The sequence below is a fragment of the Xiphophorus couchianus genome, chromosome 15, assembly GCF_001444195.1.
Source record: "Xiphophorus couchianus chromosome 15, X_couchianus-1.0, whole genome shotgun sequence".
Classification (NCBI taxonomy): Eukaryota; Metazoa; Chordata; class Actinopteri; order Cyprinodontiformes; family Poeciliidae; genus Xiphophorus; species Xiphophorus couchianus.
The window spans coordinates 8,712,050-8,732,744 of NC_040242.1; the positions used below are offsets into that span (position 1 = coordinate 8,712,050).

General features: G+C 38.1%; 1 protein-coding gene across 2 annotated transcripts in view; it reads left to right on the top strand.

Annotated features, from left to right (window-relative positions):
- The window catches only part of LOC114158684 (glutamate receptor ionotropic, kainate 2-like), an 83,980-nt gene extending 66,894 nt beyond the window's left edge, over nucleotides 1–17,086 (top strand). For both annotated transcript variants that reach the window (XM_028040416.1, XM_028040417.1), the window contains exons 12-16: nucleotides 983–1,101; nucleotides 3,515–3,732; nucleotides 4,917–5,142; nucleotides 8,714–8,964; nucleotides 14,131–17,086. In XM_028040416.1, the coding sequence (XP_027896217.1) occupies nucleotides 983–1,101; nucleotides 3,515–3,732; nucleotides 4,917–5,142; nucleotides 8,714–8,964; nucleotides 14,131–14,295 (979 nt within the window). In that variant the 3' untranslated portion in view covers nucleotides 14,296–17,086. The remainder of the gene's footprint in view (nucleotides 1–982; nucleotides 1,102–3,514; nucleotides 3,733–4,916; nucleotides 5,143–8,713; nucleotides 8,965–14,130) is intronic.
- Nucleotides 17,087–20,695: the final 3,609 nt, after the last annotated feature.

Consider the following 20,695-nt stretch of genomic DNA (forward strand, 5'->3'; position numbering starts at 1 on the left):
AATATCTTCGCCCAGACAAGCCGTCCAAACAATCCAAGCAATGTGTCTTTCCTTCTGCATTTCTAAAAGCCACAGCTGACAAATTGGCATCACTTTTCTAAACAGTCTAAGCCTTTAAGACATGGCCACAGGCTTATTAGCATGCACTAAGTTGCAGAAAAAGCTCCTCAACAGCATTACCTGACGGACCCCTTGACTCTGCATAAGCAATGTTCTCTCTATCAACCACTTCAGCACAAACTCAATCAGTTCCCCATGCTTAACACTAACCCAATCACCTTGTGCTAATGCCATGCCACTTTTGGTTAGGATAATAAATGGGAAATGTCCACAAGTGACCCGGAGACACCAACAATCTGCCAAGACAGGCAGCAGATGAATGGGGGTAAAAGGGGGAGGTTCATAGGGGAAGCAAAGCCCTGGGGGGTAAAGAGAGGGGATAAAAAAAAAAAAACAGTTGGTTGTTAGAATGAAAAGGGAATGGGATCATCAAGGAATGGGGAGGGCAGGAGGGGGGGGGGGCTGAGAGAACAAGAAAAAGCTGCTTGGAAGAAGACATGAGATCTCTGTTGTGAGAGGAAGAAAGAAAGAGAGGAACACATTGTATCTGCAGACAAACGGTGACTGCAGCTGCTGAGGAAACATTTAAATGCTCCGGAGTAAGTTTAACGGTGATGATGGCCAATATCATCATGCGCCGGGACATTATCATCAGTGACAGTGTTATTTCAGCATAATGATCTGTTCCATAAGAATCCGATGGCATTTAATTATACCAATCTGTTGATTTCAATGAAAACATGAGTGATTTTTTTTTCCTTTGTGCAAGAACTCTGTTTTCTAAGATAAAAAAAAAAAACATTTGCAATTCCTTTATTCCCGCTGCTACAATGTATTATTTTCTCATTGATTTGCATCAGGGAATTCAGTGTTCTGTGCTCTTTACACTGACAGGTATGTCTTTCTTCTCTTTCTCCTGTAGGTTTAGCCCGTATGAGTGGTACAACCCGCATCCATGCAACCCAGACTCCGATGTAGTGGAAAACAATTTCACACTGCTCAATAGTTTCTGGTTCGGAGTTGGGGCTCTCATGCAGCAAGGTATTTGCCTCAGCCTGTGGCAACAGTTGCTCTGGGGAGCTGAAGCTCTCTGCACCCCACTGTCCTTGAGGGCTGAATGCTTTGAAAGGCCACTCGCAAAAGAGACGTCAAAGGATACTTGGCAGCTTTTCGTAAACACAGACAAAAACAAAATTTTGAAATGGTATACATTTTGTCACAAAATACCAATACACTTTTGATATTTTACAATCTACACAAAATGGTTGATGATTGTGGGGCGTGAGAAAAGGGCTGCATGTTTTTTCACATTTTATGTCAAAAAAAAAAAAGTTTCAAACGTGTATTCAATGCTCAGTTCAATACTTTGTAGACAACCACCTTTGACTCTGATCAAACCTTGCACCTTGCAGATCAATATTTTTACCTATTCTTTGCAAAATAGCTCAAGCTCAGCCTAACTGAGCTTGGCTCATTAAAAGCTAACTGCTAAGTTCAGTTAGCTTTTAATTGTTGATGCAGATTCTTTATAGAATTTAGATCTGACCCAGACTCGAGTCTTTTGCAGACTCTTAACATATTTACTTCCAGGACAGGAATTTTAGTTTTTCCAACACAAGTGATGAAAAAGGTCAAGTTTAGTCAGTCAGAGGAATTTCTTCCACATATTTGATGTTTTCCCTAAAGGCCTTACAACAAACTGCTATTAGAACTTAAGTCCTTATTTCTTTCCATTCCCTCATAAAGGTCAGATTTGTGGAGGATATTACTTATGGTTGTAACAAATTCTTCCACCCCCCGAGCTGTTATGAGCCTAATTTGTTCTTGACTTGACCTGTTAGTTTAGGTTTAGTTAGATTTGTAATTTTGCCATGCTCTTAACATTTTTCAGGTGAAGGACTGAACAGTTCTCATGTGTAGCTGTTGTTACCGCAGTACATCTCTGTCCAACTATCCCCTCATAGCTGTTGTATTTGTTCTCTAATGTCCTACAACAAGCCTCTTAAACCTTTACAGGACTACTGTATTAAGTGTAGAAATGAAATCATAAAGAGGTGTATTCTGTTCAGTAATTAAGTGACCGCTGAAGGCTGTTGGGACTGGATTTAATTTCGGGGTATTAGAGTAAAGGGGTTACTTTTGTGCAAAATTATGTTGTCTACCCAATGTAAACTATTGAAAAATGCAGCATACTTCAGTGGTTTTTTTCTTCATGCCAAACTTTTAAGACGTTTCAATATGTTGCTCACATTCTACCATAACTTTTTTTTGTCCAAATAATTTCCAATGCTGGATTTCTTTTGCAGCATCTGAACAAACAGAATAGTGGAAAAAAACAGCAAGAAATATACTGAGCTCTTTAAACTCAATATTAGGATGTTGCACTAGAGCTATTAAACCCTTTTGACATTATGTTTAGGTGGCAGGTAATGGTTTCATTACAATAAATCATGAAAGGTAACAGATGTACAATGATGACACCATCAAATTTAATGTCCGTTCTCCATAAAGTAAACCCCAAAGTTAGATATTGTCATTTAGAATCAAATTAGCAAAACAACTGAAGGCTTGAATCACTTGAAAATATATTTTCTGCCACTTGATTTTCAGAGCAAAAAGAAAAAAGAAATCTTTCATGTCACATCAAAGAAACATTAGAGCACATTTCACACATTCTTAAAAGCTTTTGTTCTTATGTCTCTTATTTGACACTCAATTAATTTACAAAGGCTCCAACGTTACAGTTTCCATCTGCTCTTTCCACCAATCCTTGAAATCCTGGAGCTCAGTTCAATTGCTGCAATTTTTTTTTTCTCTTATCTCTAAAGTTTTATTGAATAATTTATGTTGTGTGTTTTGGCCCAGCTCGGAGGAAAACTTAAAACACACCGTTTATGTGACGGCAGCACTAACCTTAATACTTTGGAGATTACAAGCCTGTGATTACACAACTGCCAATATCCAGTCTCCTCTTCTCTTGCCAATGGCCTCTCAGCACCTTGAGCTCAGTGGGGTGTGGAGTCAGGATGAGGTTACCTTGGGTGCATGACTCTCTGGCTCTCACTTCTCTACACTGTTCTGAACAATCGATACTGACTGTGTTTGATTTGAAATTGTTGATTTATGCAAACACTCTCCTCCCAACAGACGTATTAGACAGTACTTCGGCTTTCTCTTGAATTAATTAAAGGATTCGCTTCTAGATAATTTAGCTTGTTTGAAGTGTTTGAAATCGTCTGGTGTTCAGAGGTCCCTTGAGAGATACACTGTTGAAACCAGTTGCAGATGTACTCAAGTTAAAAAAAAACAGAAAAAAAATGAGTTCTGAAAGCAAGTTTAATTGATACAGTTGTGTGGTGTTTTTTTTTACATGATGATGAGAAGATTAGTACCGTAATGAGACAAACATGTTTTGAAGCATAATACTCATTCCTGCCACTTCCCCTCACCTCAGGCTCAGAGCTCATGCCCAAGGCCCTGTCAACTCGAATAGTCGGAGGCATCTGGTGGTTTTTTACCCTCATCATCATTTCGTCATACACAGCCAACTTAGCTGCTTTTCTCACTGTGGAGAGAATGGAGTCGCCGATAGACTCTGCCGATGACCTGGCTAAGCAAACGAAAATCTTGTACGGACTGGTGGAGGACGGTGCCACCATGACATTCTTCAAGGTACTGTTTCATTACTTCAGTGGTATCATGACTTCACTGTTTTAGTCAATACAGGGATGAAAGGTCGTGGTACTTTTGCCTCTTTCACCAATTTTTGGGTTTGTTTATCTTTTCTAACCTTTGCTTGAGGTTAGAAAAGGTTAACCTCAAGCAAAGGTTGAGGTTAACCTTTGCTTAACCTCAACCTTTAAAACAAGCCAAACGTTGTTGGTTGCTCAGTACCAACAGAATGTGTCATTCATAAAAGCTTTGTTAATGTCTTGTAGCTGTCATAAAAATCGGACATTTTAGTTTTCTGTAGTTTTCTATAATGGTGTGATGTAATTCCCATATCCTTGATTCAACTCTCACAGTAAATGCAGTGCAGCAATACTGCAGCATTGCTGTACAGTGGAAGCTTGTGGAAAATATTATATTTATGACCCTTTCTTGGTCTTGATCCCATTTATGTAGGTAATAATGCTCATCCTGTTGTTGGTCTACAGTACATACTAACTGCATCCGTCCAATACTTCCAACTAAGTGAAGTGCTTCTATTATTTTTATATACAGTACATTCATCTGATAATGGTGCAAATTGAAGAGAGAGGTAGAATGTTAATGTTTTATTGCTGGTCTGAAGTGATTTTCAAATCTTAAGTCATGCTTAAGTCATGTTCTCATTACCTGTATGCAGAAAATCATAAAAAATTACAGAAATAAAGGTTTTAAAACATAAACCATCCACGTATGTAATCCATGATGTGTTTTACTTATAGTTAAGATGCTCAAGAAATAAACTTTTCAATAATATGGTAATTAATTGCATCTGACTGCCAACTTACATGTGGCATTGATATTCAGTCTTATAAGCAGCACTGCGTTTAATTAACAGAGCACCATATGGAGATAATTGGCATCAATCAAAAATAAAAGCCTGAATATTTCCTGGATGTGTGATAAGGCCATACATAATATTAAACAACGTGACAATTTTTACCAATCATACTTATTTTCTAACTTTTAAATACAGGACACCAAAAATGCTATGTGTTTTGTCTCATAAAAGAGTTAATGAAAAATTTCAGTTTTTCGCAAAAAAATACTTGGATAGAATAATGTTTCTCATCTGTCTTAATACTCATCACGAGATCAGAATGTGACGACCTGCTCTCCACTTTTTTTTTCTTTTTCTTTTTTTGCAGAAGACAAAGATCTCTACGTATGATAAGATGTGGGAGTTCATGAACAGCAGGAGGCAGTCTGTGATGGTGAAGAGTGTGGAGGACGGCATCCAACGTGTTTTGACCTCTGATTATGCTTTCCTTATGGAGTCCACCACTATTGAGTTTGTCACCCAACGCAACTGCAACCTCACACAGATTGGAGGCCTCATAGACTCCAAAGCGTATGGAGTAGGAACACCTATGGGTAAGTCACCTGAAACCTTACATCCTGTTTCTTTTGACCGTTTTGTTTCAGAGTAGAGCGTGATTGTGAAGTGGAAGGAGCTGGAACACAGGTTTTAAATATGGCACGTCCTGTGTTTTCATCCAACACGTTGGATATGTCGAGAATCGCTGAAAAATAAATGTTACTTGAGCAACGATTCAGTCCTGGCAGGGGCGGAGTTTATCTGTCAAAACCCAGCTTTTATTTTGGTATTTCACTTTCGCTTAGATTGCTGCCTAGCTAGCTAAATATTTAGCTTGCTGAATATTTAATTTAATTTAGCTTGCTTGCTAAATATTTAGTTTGCTAAATATTTAACTTGCTTGCTAGATATTTAGTTAGCAAGATAAATATTCAGCTCAGAGCTAAATATTTTGTTTGGAAAGTAAATATGTAGTTTTCATACTAAATATTTAGCCTGGACTTCAACATTTAGTTGGAAACTAAATATTTAGCTTCCTAACTAAAAACTTAATTTGAAAGCTAAATATTTAGTTTGTAAATGTATTTATTATTTATTTTTAGTTAACTGAATATTTAATTTGGAACTCTGACGTAAATGTACGCGGAACATGGTGAAAATATGACTTTGAAAAATTAACACCCATATCTTTTTCCTCTGTAAAAGGCCGAATAAGGCAAATTATTGCTGTTATATTTTTACTGTGTAACTTTACAAATGGCACAACATAACAGACTTCTTTCCTCAATTGTGACTGAGCCTGAGCTACTTGTTTTTTCTTTTTTTAAATAGCAAAATTCCCAATCTTTGGATGTGCAAAGGTAGTAGAAACACACATCTAAGGACTGTAGCCAGAGCTGTGTCGTGTCCTTCTACTTCCCAAGGTTGCATTATTTTGCAACCTTGGGCCACATAAAGTAAATATGAAACAAACGTTTGTGGTTGTTGGGTGAGAAAATTGTGAAATAGATCCTGGAGCGTGACTGGCTGACAAGATGCAGTAATCCCTTTTGCAAATTTGATTATTTGATAAGAAAGAGCACTTAAGAAGAAGATTAAAAAAGTTTCAGTTTCTGGTCTGAGCCAGTTTGTGTCCTGGAATAAAGCAGAAAAGTCCATTTTTCAAAATATACTTTTTGTTACCAGAGAACTAAAGCACAGTAGCACACACATTAAAGCCATAACATCCCGAGAATGCTGGCCAGAAGCTGTAAATTCATCCAGGACCAGCATCACGGAGGTTAAAGTGGTCACGACAAGGCCACAGAGAACACTTTTACCAGCTGCAATAGCGGCGCCTATTATCAGCAATACGAAAGCCATCAAACCAGAGAGAATCATTCCTGGCTGGCCACATCTGTGCCTGACTTATGTCTTTGAGTCCAGGCCAGTTATGAATCTGCAGGGATGCAGTGATCACCGTGGTGATGGGAAAGCTAAAGAGATGCAATGAAATATATCCCCATTGTGACTGTAAGTGCAGAAATATTTACAGTGATGCCCTTGAGATGGACTTATTGAACCAGAAGATGGATTCACTTGTCTTTTTTTTTTCTCTTTTTTTTCATGTGGCAATGCAGTGCAGGGATAAAATCAAATCAGTCTACAATGTATAAAAGTTAATAATCACAATGTTCAATCTCAAAGCAATTACTGACCACTAACACATTTCTGCCTCTTCCTCTGCTATTCATTGCTCAATAGGCAAATTACAGCCATCAGAATGTTTCCTCAGCGGTTGTGAGATAGTTAATTTCTTTATTAGTTCAACTGAAGTCATTTCCTCCTTTTCTTTTTTTGATCCGTGCCTTTGTCCTCGTTTCTTTCCTCCACAATCTATGAAAACCTCAGCTGTTACATCAACTTAAAAGCTCTTGCAGCTTTAAGACAAAAGCAGCGCCCGTATTACATCTTAACCTTTTGCTGCTTCTCAAAGCTTTCAAACGTCTTTTTTTTTTTTTTCTCCCCCAAAAAAACAGAAATGCGTCATCTTCTGCGCTATCGACTTAAACTGTGATCCTATTAATGCTTGAGGCCAGACAGTGATAAGAATGATGGATGTCCTCGGGTGTTGAATATCTGTTAGGTAGCTGTGTATGCGCAGAGTGTCGGGAACAACGCTTTTCCATTTGCCCAGATCCCGCTCTCCATATCCCCCTCTCCAAGGACCCATCCTATTAGCATTTATCCAAGGCCTGCTTTGTTAGGCCATCATTAATCATTTGAAATATGAGAGGAGCCAGAACCTGGGGACTCAGAGACTCGATGGATCTCTCATCTTTAAATGAAGTGGAGAAATGCTTCTCGCATGCAAGCTCCCATGCATGTACACGAATGTGTTTTGAGACCTGTGCTTGCTCCAGAGTGCGGAATGCATACAAGTGAGGCTAAGCATCTGAGGGGGGGGGAGGAGATCATAAATTTGCTGCAAAAAAAACTTCAGTGGTACAAAGTGTTATATTCTGTTTTGTTCCAACACTTTCTTGTCAGTGTAAACACAGAGACTGAAGATGAAAGAATGATTGATGATGATGGATAAATGATAGATGAGACAGCGGGGGAATTAGTAAAAAAGAGCTGACAGGCTAAACTGTATCAGGGTGACAAACAAAGTGATGCTACCAGCTACCTGGAGCCATATTTTATTAATTTCCCTTGAGTTTCGCACAGAACGTTGTCATGTTTTTAAAAATAATTTTTTTTTTTTTTTTTTTTTTTAAAGGCACATTTGGTTTTAGTCACGGCTTGTAATCCGCGGAGCCGAGTGTCTAAAATGGAGATGTAAAACCATGCTTCATTATGCATGAGATTGTAATCACAAAAATAGACTAATAAGCTTTGAGAGCTGTAAACGGGAAGCGTGAGGGCTCAGCCTAAGTGTTAATTTTTAATTTTGGTCAGGTTAAGAGAGGGTGTGTGCTCTATAACTCTGCTGTGGACGGGAGAGGACCGCGACTCAGCCGCTGTGTGACAATTGCTCCAGCTTTGATCATGCCAGCACCCACTGAGCCTCAATGTCACTTAAGTCTGGCTCTCCCCCACTTTCCGTGGATTTGGGCCCCGTCGCCTGACATGCACAAAAAAAAAAAAAAAAACACAGCAATGGTGGGCCTTTTATCTTCAGTACCCACATATAATCCCAAACACATACGGAACCATGTGATGTTTGCCCCACAGGGTTCCTCTTTCTCTCTCTCTCTCTTTTTTTTTTTTTAGGCGCTATTTCTGTTGCATGAAAGTGTCTGTGAACAGCAGCTAATTTGTCAAAATCGACAGCGGTTCTGCTGCACAAAAAGCCAAATTATTGTTGCCAGCTCCCTGCACGTTATAATCCTCACGCTGCAGAGATGAGTGAGAATTTTGGAATCACTCTGTGAAAATACGGATTAGCGGGATTTGAAGAAGGACTTACAAAAAAAAAAAAAAAAAAGAAAGAAAAAAAACTCCCTCTAAGAAGCCAACAATAACATGACAGGTTTTTATGATCACAAGTCTCAATGTGTTTCACACACCCACAAACAAAAGAGGGACTGTACCAGACTCTTAAACATGTTCGCCAGGTTCATATTGTGCCGTTTGTATCCACAGGCTCTCCATACAGAGACAAGATCACAATAGCTATTCTTCAGCTCCAAGAGGAAGGGAAGCTGCACATGATGAAGGAGAAGTGGTGGCGAGGCAACGGCTGTCCAGAGGAGGAGAGCAAAGAGGCGAGCGCTCTTGGAGTGCAGAACATCGGGGGGATCTTCATCGTGCTGGCCGCAGGGCTGGTGCTTTCGGTGTTTGTTGCCGTAGGGGAGGTCCTTTACAAGTCCAAGCAGAACGCCCAACTGGAAAAGGTACAGCAGACATTTTTGTCACGATCATAGGAATCGGCCTCAGTGACAGCTAACGGTAAACGGTTGCAGGGTCATCGTTCAAAGACGCGTTTGTGTTTCGCACCGTAATAGAAGCTCATAACTGACAAAAGTAATCACGAGATGCACCGAGATGAGGGACGAGTACACGTTTCCAAAAAAAAAATTAAAAACTGGGGCAGGTGCTCAGCTGAAGAATGAGAATTTTGAATGAACAAAAAGGCTCACACACTGCAGGCGCCCATTCCTGGTTCATTTATTGCACTGTTTCATTGCACAGAGGTGACATGTTGAGAGCTCTGCTCTTCATTAGACCAGAGTTGTGCAGCCTGGGAGACTTTTTGTTCATTCATCGTAACCAGCATGCAATCAAAAGCATTTTCGGTGAAAGACTTTTTAAAAATCTTTGGTAAAGGTTTAAAACTTACACAATGGGTTGCTTGAGTTTAAACCTGCCAGCAGTTATAATCATTCCGAATAACCGGAAATAAAATCAGCTGACTTACTGGCATTTACCTGACATTTGCTTATTTATATCCTCATTTTTGTCTTATCTTTATGCATTTCCGTCAAGTCCTGGATTACTACATGTGGTAATATTCTAATGCTTTCTTTATATAGCTATATATTTTATTAGTCAGTCTGCAAATTAGAATATATCACCAATAAAAGTCAATCACAGCAAAACACGGTAGTGGCTGCATTCTGCTCCCAGACTACTTTTTATTTTTTTACGTTTTTTTGTCAAGGTGTATGAAATAATGAATTATGTAAGTTCTGACCTGGATTAATCATGCATCTACTAAAAGGATGAAGATGAAGATACCTGTTATTTTCCAGTATTACAGTGGGTCTAAGCATACATCCAAATCTATCGGAGAAGTGAAAGGAAAATTAGTTTTAGAACCACATAGCTGAGTTCAGAACTAAGTCTAATAGGAAAGGGTTCCTATCAGACTGCACTCGCAGCCCTCTCTGATTCATTTGGAGAACTTCTGCAAATTAGAGTGATCAAATATTCATAAGTAAAGCTCTGGGATGCTGATACAATCCTACCAAAGAAGACTCAACGCTGAAGTTGAGTCAAAATACGCTTCAACAAAGTCGTAGCTTAAGGCTGTTCACACATGTAAAACTGGGCTTTTAACTATTTTCTTCCAAAACAGATCTGTTTAGTTTACAGTTGAATTGCACCAGGCTTGTGTGACATACAAAGAGAAATGTTTGAAAATTGTTCATCAAGATCTCATTTTCTTACATTAGAAGAGGGCAGAAAACGTTTTTTTTTTTGCATTTACTATAGGTGAATGTTACATTGCAAGTATCTACACTGGCTTTCTCAAATCTCTTTCTTCAAGAGATTTGGAGGAAATCTGTAGGATTTTGCTACATCTTACAGTATGTCACATCAGAGAAATGTGACCGTGGCTACAGTTGGTAACCACTCAGTTGTAGTGAAGACATTTCAGTGGAAATAAACAAAGGACACTTTACAAAGAACCTTGTTTTTTCATGTTCTCTCTGACAATATTTGCAAACTGCAGATTGCATGACTACAATCAGTCGTGTAATCTTATTTAGCCAAATCACACAACAGATTAGACAAGTTCATGAGCAGTACAGGGAGAGAGCTGGTATTGAAGAAGAGTCAACAACCCTGCTTGTGTTCCGCAATTTGCTCTGCTCTCAGGGTTTCACAAATTGTTTTGGTTTAAGTTTTAGATCATTTATTTATGAGAACATTGTTTTCCTTTTAGAGGGATTTCCACTTAAGCTGTTCCAGTGCCACACCGGTACCAGTGGGCATTTAGCATCATTTCGCTTTCCGTTTCTAAGCCCTGAACCACTCACCTGAGAAGCAGAAACAAGCAGTGCCACCAATGCATTACTGGGCCAGAGGACTGAATCACATCAGGGGCGGGTTCCTGTAAAGCAACGTGTATAAATAAGTTAGTTTCACTTTCAGGCTGCATAATTTAGGGAGCAGCAATAAAGAAATGAGCTTTAGCGACTAGGAAAGGTATAGCATACGTTTGTCTCTCTCACAAACTAAAGAGAGGGCTAGACACTGCACAGAACTGCTTATACTTACTCTTTTGAGGTGAATTTATAAACACTGATTGTGACTCCATTAATAAACACTGTTTGTGGTTTAATTTCCCCAGCTGGCACTGGAAATTCTGGCTTGAAATAGTGAATGTAACTCACGTTTACGGCACGTTTATGGGTCTGAGTATGACTTCCAGAATGGATATGCCAGTCGGCATTCTAAGTATGGAGAAAACACATACTGTAGCTAAAACTAGTGATTACGAATTAGACTTGCAGTATTAGGACGTTGGTTTGCAGAGATTCTGAGATAAATATTGTGTTTTCTGTAGATAAACAGTCTCCCCGCCATGCGATCCTTTTCAGCAATTCAGAATACAGCAGATGGAAGCTGCTCAAAACTAACTCTTGCTTCAGCCCTGGTGTCACACTGAAACTGGCGTTCAGACGGCACGTCATTGAATTTTTTTTTTATTATGAAAAAAAAAGACAGCTTGTTAATAAATATCCACATACTTGGAAACATTAAGAGTTCGCAGCTGCCGTCACTGTAAATAAGGCCACCTGAGTTAAATAATTACCATGAAAACGTCTTTTAATCAGCATATATTGCACCATCTTTCTTCCCCCTCAGGTTACATTTCCAGAGACTATCCACCACCATCCGGGCTCTTAATATACGAGTGCACATTATTCATCAAGCAGAGTGGAGTATGTATTTTAGCGCACCATAATGTGTGCAATTGCATTTCCACATAATTGCCAAAGTCCCTAGATAGCATTTTTTAATTATTTACATCTCAAGAAGTAGTGCAGCAGCGTCTCACTTTATAGCAGTTGTAATTATTCCTATCTTTTTATCTTTTTTTTTTTTTTTTTTTTCCAGACTGCATATATTTCATAGCACATCTCAGCTATCATTAATCAAGAGCTTCAGGACTGGGTCACAATATTCAGATGATTTGCAAATGCCAGGATTTTCTAGGCTTCCAAGGTGCTTGTAATTTGCATACAGACAACAAGCCTCTGCACTCCCCGCCTGCAAACCTCTTTCTACCCACCTCACTTTTCACTACTTATTTCTATTTTCTCTTACACAGTTCTCCACTTCCCTAATCAATCTACTCCTTTAATTATTTATTTCCCAGCATATATAAAAGATTGTATTCTTATTCCAGACAAAGATATTGAATGCATAGAAAATAAAATACCTGGCACTTTCTATTGATATCTATCTCAAACACCCACACACATAAACAAACCGAAAAATAAATAAATAACAATGTCATATTTTTATGCTCTCTTTTCTTGTATATCTTCTCCCCTCCTACAGCCTTTGAATTTGAATTACATCCTGCATAATTGGGTCAGGAATGCATGAGAATTGGATTTGCCAAAGTTGATGCAAAGGCATATTGACATTTTATAGGATTTTACAGCACATACATAATTTAGGCACAACGGAATCTCATATCGTAGAAGTTACATAACACCAAGATGTTTTAAACAGTTTACCAATATTTTTGAATTTAATCTTCTTAAGTGGGTTTTATGACCTCGAGGTGGCATTATTCGATTTTTTTTTTTTTTTACATAATTCCTTCTGGATTTGGTTCTCGTCTGCGGGGGAAAGGCTGTATAACAATAATAAGACCTTCAGATGACAATGATACTGATGGGCAAAAATGTTTAACAGAATTGTAACTAGATCTCTTCTTCAAAATCATTCTTAAGGAATTATACATTCGGGTCTGCTTTCCCTGTTACTATTCAAATCGATCTTAGATTTTCTCCCCCAGACAAATTATGCCAATTTTTATTTTATGCGTTTGCCAGCAAAATCTGCATTTTACTCCATTGTTGTCTTTTCCATCTTTAAATTGTCTATAGTATTCCCCAATATTGCAGCAGCAATCAATGTCTTAACAAATATTACATCATTATTGTCAGCTCCTTGTCTCAAGCAGCTGCAACTGGAGCTTTAAGCTCAGTTGGTTATTATCGCTTTTTAGCACTGAAGAAGCCTTAGAAAGTGTTTTTTTTGCTTGGTTTTTTTTTCTTGGCTGTCAAAAAAGAGTAACTCGGTCTCTGCCACTTCAGTTTTATTGTCTATTCATAAGCACATAAATTTTTAGGGCTGCCAACCAAAACTTTATACAAGCAGGAGCAGAGAAAGATTTTTTTTTTCTTTTACATAAGCTGAGATGCTGACAGAAAAAGGTAACCTCTAGCACTGCGAAAAGAAACAATGCACCTGAAACCAAATCCACTTCTGCTGCTTCTACTTGTGCTAAAACTAGCATTAGCATGCAGCAAAGGAAAGAGCAATGCTCATGAGCCCTCAGTTTTAATGTTCTGGGTTAATTTATCTCCCTTTTTTTTGTATTGACCATTAACACATCAACCCTTTTCCAGAATGCTCGTCTCTGTCACTTCAGGACAGCACACTTATTTTTGTGTATTTTGGGCTGTAATATTTGAGTACCTCTGAAAGATCATCAATTGATTTGTATGGAGAAGAAAAATAAAAACAACATGATGAAATGCTGAACAGGCAACCAGCTGACTGAGTGTAGATGCATAGAACAGAATGTGCTAGAAGATGGAGAATGGAGAATGAAGCAACTATACTACAACATAACACTGCAGCGTTTACACCTGCAAGCAAGAGACTGCTGTCTTTTTGACATCTCCATAGCAAAGTGTATGATTACAGCTGGATTGTCAAGCTCTGCTAGCACCAAGATTACTTTTATACAGAGTCAATGAAGTGACAGTTTTGCATAAACCTCCTGTTTGGAATCAGTTGTCAAGTTCTGAGTCAAGAACCGAAGCCAAATTTGAAGATGTTTGTCAAATTTGTATTTGAAGGGAAACTTTGTGATTTTCGTTTCACTTCACAACTCTGTGGTATTTGGTGCCGGCCTCTGTCATGAAAACCATTGAAAGGCATTCAAATTTGTAATATGGAAAAGCATAAAATCCTACGTTAATCCCACCTTACATCAATATTGATCTTGCTCAGTTCACATTGGTCGGATGAGTGTAACATAAAGAATAACTGCTCTACTTTTTGTCCTTCTCTGTTTTCTTCTGCAGCGATCATTCTGCAGTGCTATGATGGATGAGCTGCGTGTTTCTCTGAAGTGCCAACGTCGTCTCAAACAAAAGCCTCAGCCGCCCGCCATCGTCAAGACAGAGGAGGTCATTAACATGCACACGTTCAACGACAGGAGACTCCCAGGGAAGGAAACCATGGCATGAAAACTGACAGCACCCTGAAACATTCCCCTCAATTAAAACCACCGAGGGGAGACAGGGGTCAAATTAACACAGACTAGACCAGGGGCTGAGGTTAGCAGTATCAACAGGATTCCTTTTTGAACCAACATGCTTATGTAGACCGATGTTTCCTGTGGAAATACAGATACCTGAGAAGTGTCACCTCACTGTGACCATTACTTTTTGAAGGGAGCTGGAAACGGCGGACTCTCTCCCAGGCTGGGCGGGTGACGTGCGTAAACCTCAAAACGGATTCAAGCAGGTTTTGGACAAAAACGTTTGCTGGTTCACACCAGAAGTGGATTTAAACACAAACACACATGTATACACAGACACCCATACTGTCGTTTCACACTCTTTACTGCTGTGCATAAGGGAGGACTCAGTTCGGACGATGAATTCGGTTGTAGTTTTTCTGTTGTCGTCAATGCCCTTCGTCTTACTTCCATGTCTGTGGCCCCTTCCTTCAGTGGCTTGAGTTTCTCTTCAATCATTTAAAGCAAACACTAATTTCATACCAAAAAATTAAAAAGTAGTCAACACCATCTGGGTTATTATGAACTGATGTATAAAAGTGATAATTAGTTTGGAATCATCTATGCTGATCTTGTCAAATACTGTCATTTTCTTCTATATGTGCCAAAGTTCTGCCATTGTGAAGAACTTCCTACCACGCCTGTTTCTGTTTTGATGCCTCTAGAAGCAATGTAATCTGTCAAGCTCCTGACTCATGTCCGCCCTTAAACACTGTCAACGGTTTTCACTCTGTATCGGTTGTTGTTTAAAAGGTGGAATTTCTACAAAAGTGTTCGTTTTTGTACAAGAACAACGAAGTTTTGTAGTACTTTGTATCATATAGTAGCCCCTCCCGTGGACAAAATATGTAGCAGATACCAATTCAGCCCTCGGACTCTTGACAACAAAGCTTCAGGCTCTGCTGTGTGGAGTACATTGCTTTCATCAATCTGCGATTCAGTCTTTTGTCTGCCACTCTCACGGGGGCCAGCGGTACATACTGTTTGGGGACAATGTAGTGGATTTTGGTTGGGGAGAGAAATAGAATTGTAAATGAAGAGTTCACAAAGTAGGCAAAGGCGGTGATTCATGCTGAAAAATTCAGCTCTTGTCCTATCAGCAAAGAGTGTGGGTAAATAACAGTAGCTATGATGAGTCATCATGAAAGACATGGTAAAACATGCAAATGTGGCTTTTGTGGAATATAAATACAGCCGTAGTTTTGTAGATCTGTTGTACTACAATGAGATTCTTTTTTTTTTAATGGTATGTCCTAAAAGTTTTATTTTTTAAACTAGTGCTACTAATAGGTTTCACATATGCGTATCAGAGACTTAAGCATAAAAAGTACTTTGCTTAAATAACATAAATTATATGAACAGGCACAATTAAAACACTTATTTTAAAAGCTTTTCATTAATGAAAAGCTGTTTTCAGTTATTATATAGTGTATATACTGCAAATATTTCTGACTTAGTTTGAAAATGATCACTTTTGGGGCTCATATTTAGTGGCATCTCAATAAATTATAATATTATTGAAAAGTTAATGAATGTGGCTTACAGCTAAACCAAAGATCAGCTTCTCGTGAAATTTGAATACTACATAAGACCCATAAAAACACTCAGCTGTCCATTGATGCACCTGGATACAGCACTCTCTGAATATCCAGTTTGTTTAGCAATTACCTTTGGTAGCTTCATGTGTAGGATGTCACTGAGTGTTTGTTTGACAACTGTCAAGTCCTTAATCTATCCCATGGTCTCATAACATAACATTTCTGTATTTCTAAATGCCTTTTTCTTATTCTGATGAGATCCCCAAGGTTTTTCTGAGAAACACAATTTTGGATGTTATTAGCTGTAAGCCATAATCACAAAATTACCAGAAATAAACACTTGAAACATATTAGTCTCTGTGTAATGAATGTGTAAGATGTGTCTCTCACTTCTTTGTAATGTAGAATTGCAAATGAATTCACTTTTCAGCGATAATCTAACTTACTGAGATGCACCTGTAAGTGACCTCAACAGTGGGCCGTAATGATAGGGGTGTGAGTTGTGTGAATGTTAAAAACAGTGCAGCTGCTGTCAATCGGATGGTGGGTGTAATCAGGAGCTGCAAGGCGCTCGTATGTTGGATAGTAAATGTCCCACCTTAGCTCAAAAACCAGGCTGTGCTTCACTCATCTTTCCTCGAGTGGGCTTCATCATCTTGAGAGCTTGATGTTGATGATAGCTTGTGGGCTGAGCAAAATCATTTATCCGCTAATTGTCTCCAGATGTGTGTTATCTTCATGACCTAACACAAGCGCATTTGGTGCAACAACTCTTCCTGTCTGGTAACTCTGTTCCCTGTTGTGAAATGACAAGCACACTCGGTAGGTTACTGCTCCCGCTGCCCCCGTCTTGACCCGTTTGTTCAATTCATCTGGCATTACAGGTGTTGGAAGACACTAACACCTACACGCAGCCCTCTAATGATCATACATTCATGGGTTAATTTAATAATTATATAAAAACTGACAAGAGGGATTATGTATTTAAGCTTTTGGTGATCTACTAGTGTTGCTTGTCATTTTCCATATAGCTATATCTAGTGGTGCAAACTAATTGAATTCCTGAAAACAATCTTCAATTGATTCCAAAGGCTTAGCGGTAAAATAAAAATAATAATAAAAAAAAGCAATGTGAGCTCATGGAGTTTGACATTGATGCAAGGTTTTACAAAAACTGTCATTAAAAATGTCATAACTGTAGCTCTGCCTCGTATTTTTCTGCACAACTCTAGTCTTTGGAAACAGTTTTACTTTGCAAAAGCTTTTTATAATTTGCTATGTCTTTCTGGTGGGTTTCCACATTGTTACGAAGTAGCCTGTCGTTAATTTGTTTTTAATAATTAAGGTACAGTCAATCAAATAGTCACGTTTTTGAACTGTGGGAGGAAGCTGAAGCACCAGGAGAGAATCCACACATTCACGGATAGAACGTGCAAACTCCATGCAGAACCACCACAACCTGGGATCTGAACCCAGAACATTCTTGTTGAGGTAAAAATGCGTTTGTGCCTCCATGTAGCTGTGTATATTCTAAGTTATCTTAATTCAGTTATCCTACTTGTTTTTGTCAAAATAATGAAGTCTTGTTTTAAGCATATACTGCACAATGTGTTGGTCAAAGGAAGAGCAATATACTGCATAAGAAATGAAGCAGCCAAAATCTAAAGAATAATTCTAAAAAACTGTTAGTTCCTGTGACTATCACATCCTAAAAGATCACAAAAACTGGTCTTTTTTTTCTCTTAAGTCTTCAGACAATTTGTAACTAACAGCCTGAGGCAAAGACAACTGAATCACATTTTCTTTGTCGAATCCATGAAAAACTAGATTTTAGCACCAGCAAACTGGTTATTACGAGCTACAAATGAAAATTAGGCTTCTTCTGGCTAATATGAAGAATGACAAATGTTTTTCTTAATATTTCTGATGTTTTGATGGGGTTTTTTTTTTTATTTTCTGAAATATACATAGCATTTCAACATAGGATACAATGCCTTTTCACATTTTGTCACAATAAAACCACAAACCCTTCATCAGGATTATTTAGGTGATGGATCCAGCAGAGTGGTGTAATTGCTGTAAATCAGAAGAAAAGGAGCATATGAACATTTTGACATCTAAGAACATTAAAACCATTCCATGTTTTTGTTTTGAGACATCAATATGATGTAGAACCTCCTTGGCTGCACTTACAAGTCCTTTGGCTAGGCCACTACCGACTTTACACATGTAAAACTGGCGTTCTGCCCACCCCTTTATTGTAAAATAATTCAAGATCAATCAGGAGCAGAACGGTATGTCAGCATCAATGCTCAAGTCTTTCCACAGTTCCTCAAGTGGCTATTGCTCTGGACTTTGAGTGGGCAATTCTAACAGAATAATACGTTTAATTTAAGCCACTCCACCATTTTGCTGGCTGAATGTTTAGTAACTGCTCATTTGGAAGGGGAAGTCCTCCCCCTCCACTCTCGTCCAAGTCTCAAGTGTTTTCCATCTTCTGACAGGTTTCCTTTCAGAATGGCCAAGTATTTATCTTCAGAATCCTCCCACCAACTCTCACCATTTGGTGGGAAGATGTTGAATAAAGCATCCACACAGGATGATGCAGCCAACATCGTATTTCACAATGGTATTTACAGGGTTTTAGTTTTTCATCAGACAAAACACTTTGCTTAAAGGAAAAGCTCAAAAAGTTCCATTTTAGTCTTATCTGGACAGGGAATATTCTTCCTTGTTCTTGTTTTATGCCCTACATGTAAAATATGAAAAATTGCATAAAGAAATATTTAAGGCTTTCTTTCTATCACAGATTTCTTCAAATTTGTGGAGCACGACACGTACATTTGACGGATTATCCCACCAGAGCTGTTGCTCCTCCAGAGTTACCGTGCCTGCTTCTCTTATTGATTGATTCAGACTGAATTAACCGACATGTCAAAATATGAAGTGCTTTTTTATGCTAAAACTGCTTTAAACCTGCAACTTGATTCCTGATCTGCCTGGTTTGTTATCTTGGTTTTTAAGATGCTGTTTTACAAGGTTCTGAATATAAATGGAAGCTATGCTTTTATGGTTTATCATTTAAAAATATCTAAAGTATAATTTTACTTCTGCAGCACAACCAAGTGCATAAAATCCTTGATGAATTACATTTAAGTTCATAGTTTTAAAGTGATAGCAGGTGTATTTCTTTTAGCCTGGAATGTTAATCTGTTATTAAATTATTTATGTTGTTTATTTCTAAGCACACAACTCAATATTTTGTAAGAGTTGGGCAAAAAGAAGTGAAAGTGATCAAGACCACTTAAAGTGTTTCAAGAAACTTTTGCTCCTCAAGATGTAAAGAAATAAAATAAAGAAAAGAGAAAAAATCTGGAGTTCATAGAATAGAATTACTTTATTCATCCCAGCAGGGAAATTATTTTTTTATTTTTTATTTTTTTAGAATAGAATAGATAGTTCTGTGGAGAAAAAAGCCTCCTCATCTATTACCATGAATATACTCCTCAAAATATAATCAAAACATCAGATTAATTGACTAATTCCCCAAAATACTTGATTTAATGACTCTGAATTAATGGCATATAGTTGAATTGTAATTGAAGACCGAATTGAAAGCATGTATGACAAGGTTTTTTTGTTGTTTTTTTTAAACTTGCTCCCAGGCTGCCTGTATAATCTTCCCCTTGGCGGTGCACCTTTCTCTCTGACTTACACAGGATTTTGTAGAAGTTACAATGAAAAACCGTCTCTGCATCTGCAGCTCTGCTGCCACCACACAAATGGCCACCCCTGTTCGCCCTCCAAAGTGACAGGGAAGGTCAGAGCATGCTTCAGTGCGTTCAGCGGGGACCGTTTAGTCTGTCACACTTATTTCCATCATATTAAATCTTCTTCCTCTTTTTCCTAAGTGGTCATTGGGAAGGTATCCTTGGATAACATCTTGTTCATCAGACAATTAATGGCTGGGATTGCATTGTAGACAGAATATTGCTTTCTGAATGTGACTTTGGTCTGTCACACAGATATCATAAGTAAATTGAGTCTGTCAAGAAAGATCTTCAAGGAGGACATAGGCTCCGCTGCTCATTCTCTGTGGTTCAATAATTTATGATCACAGGTCGCAGATTAATATCATGTAAGTATGCTTGATTATTATTATTTGATTTTTTTTTTTGCAAAGAGTACATCCATGTACAGACTCCTGGTGTAGTGCAAAGTCTTCAAAAGATAAAATATGATCAAGTTTAGTGAGGATGAGAAATTTTGGGTTTAAAACGTCCATGTTGTGTTCTGTAACCTTTTAGTAAGTCTTTGATTCTCAGGTACGTTCCAGTGGCTTCAGCTACTTCCGTGTATTCAGGGTTAAATATATCCTTCCTTCATATCTCTACTATTTTTTATGAAGCCTCAGGTTTTGCTGGGCATTTTTAGAAACCTTGACAGGAAAATGTATTTAATTTTTTGATTAGCAGCTCTTATTTTATTTATCTAGCATGAAGCTGAGAAGATCTGCGCTTGGAAGGACTCTGTCAAGACAAGAAATCAATTTTTTATCCCAGAGTTCCAGTGGTAAGTCTACCACTATGGTTCTGTTTTTAACACTTATTAGGTGGGCGATTATTAAATTTTGTGGCAGGATTTATAATTCTGAACTGATTAATTTGATCATAGAAATCGCAAGGCCATTTTCATGAGTGCCCTCCCTAACCCCTGAAATTTCATATCTTATTAGTGTGAAGGTTGACAAAAAAAGGAAGATTTTTTTATTATTATTATTAAAGCTAATAAAGTGTCATATTAAAGTGT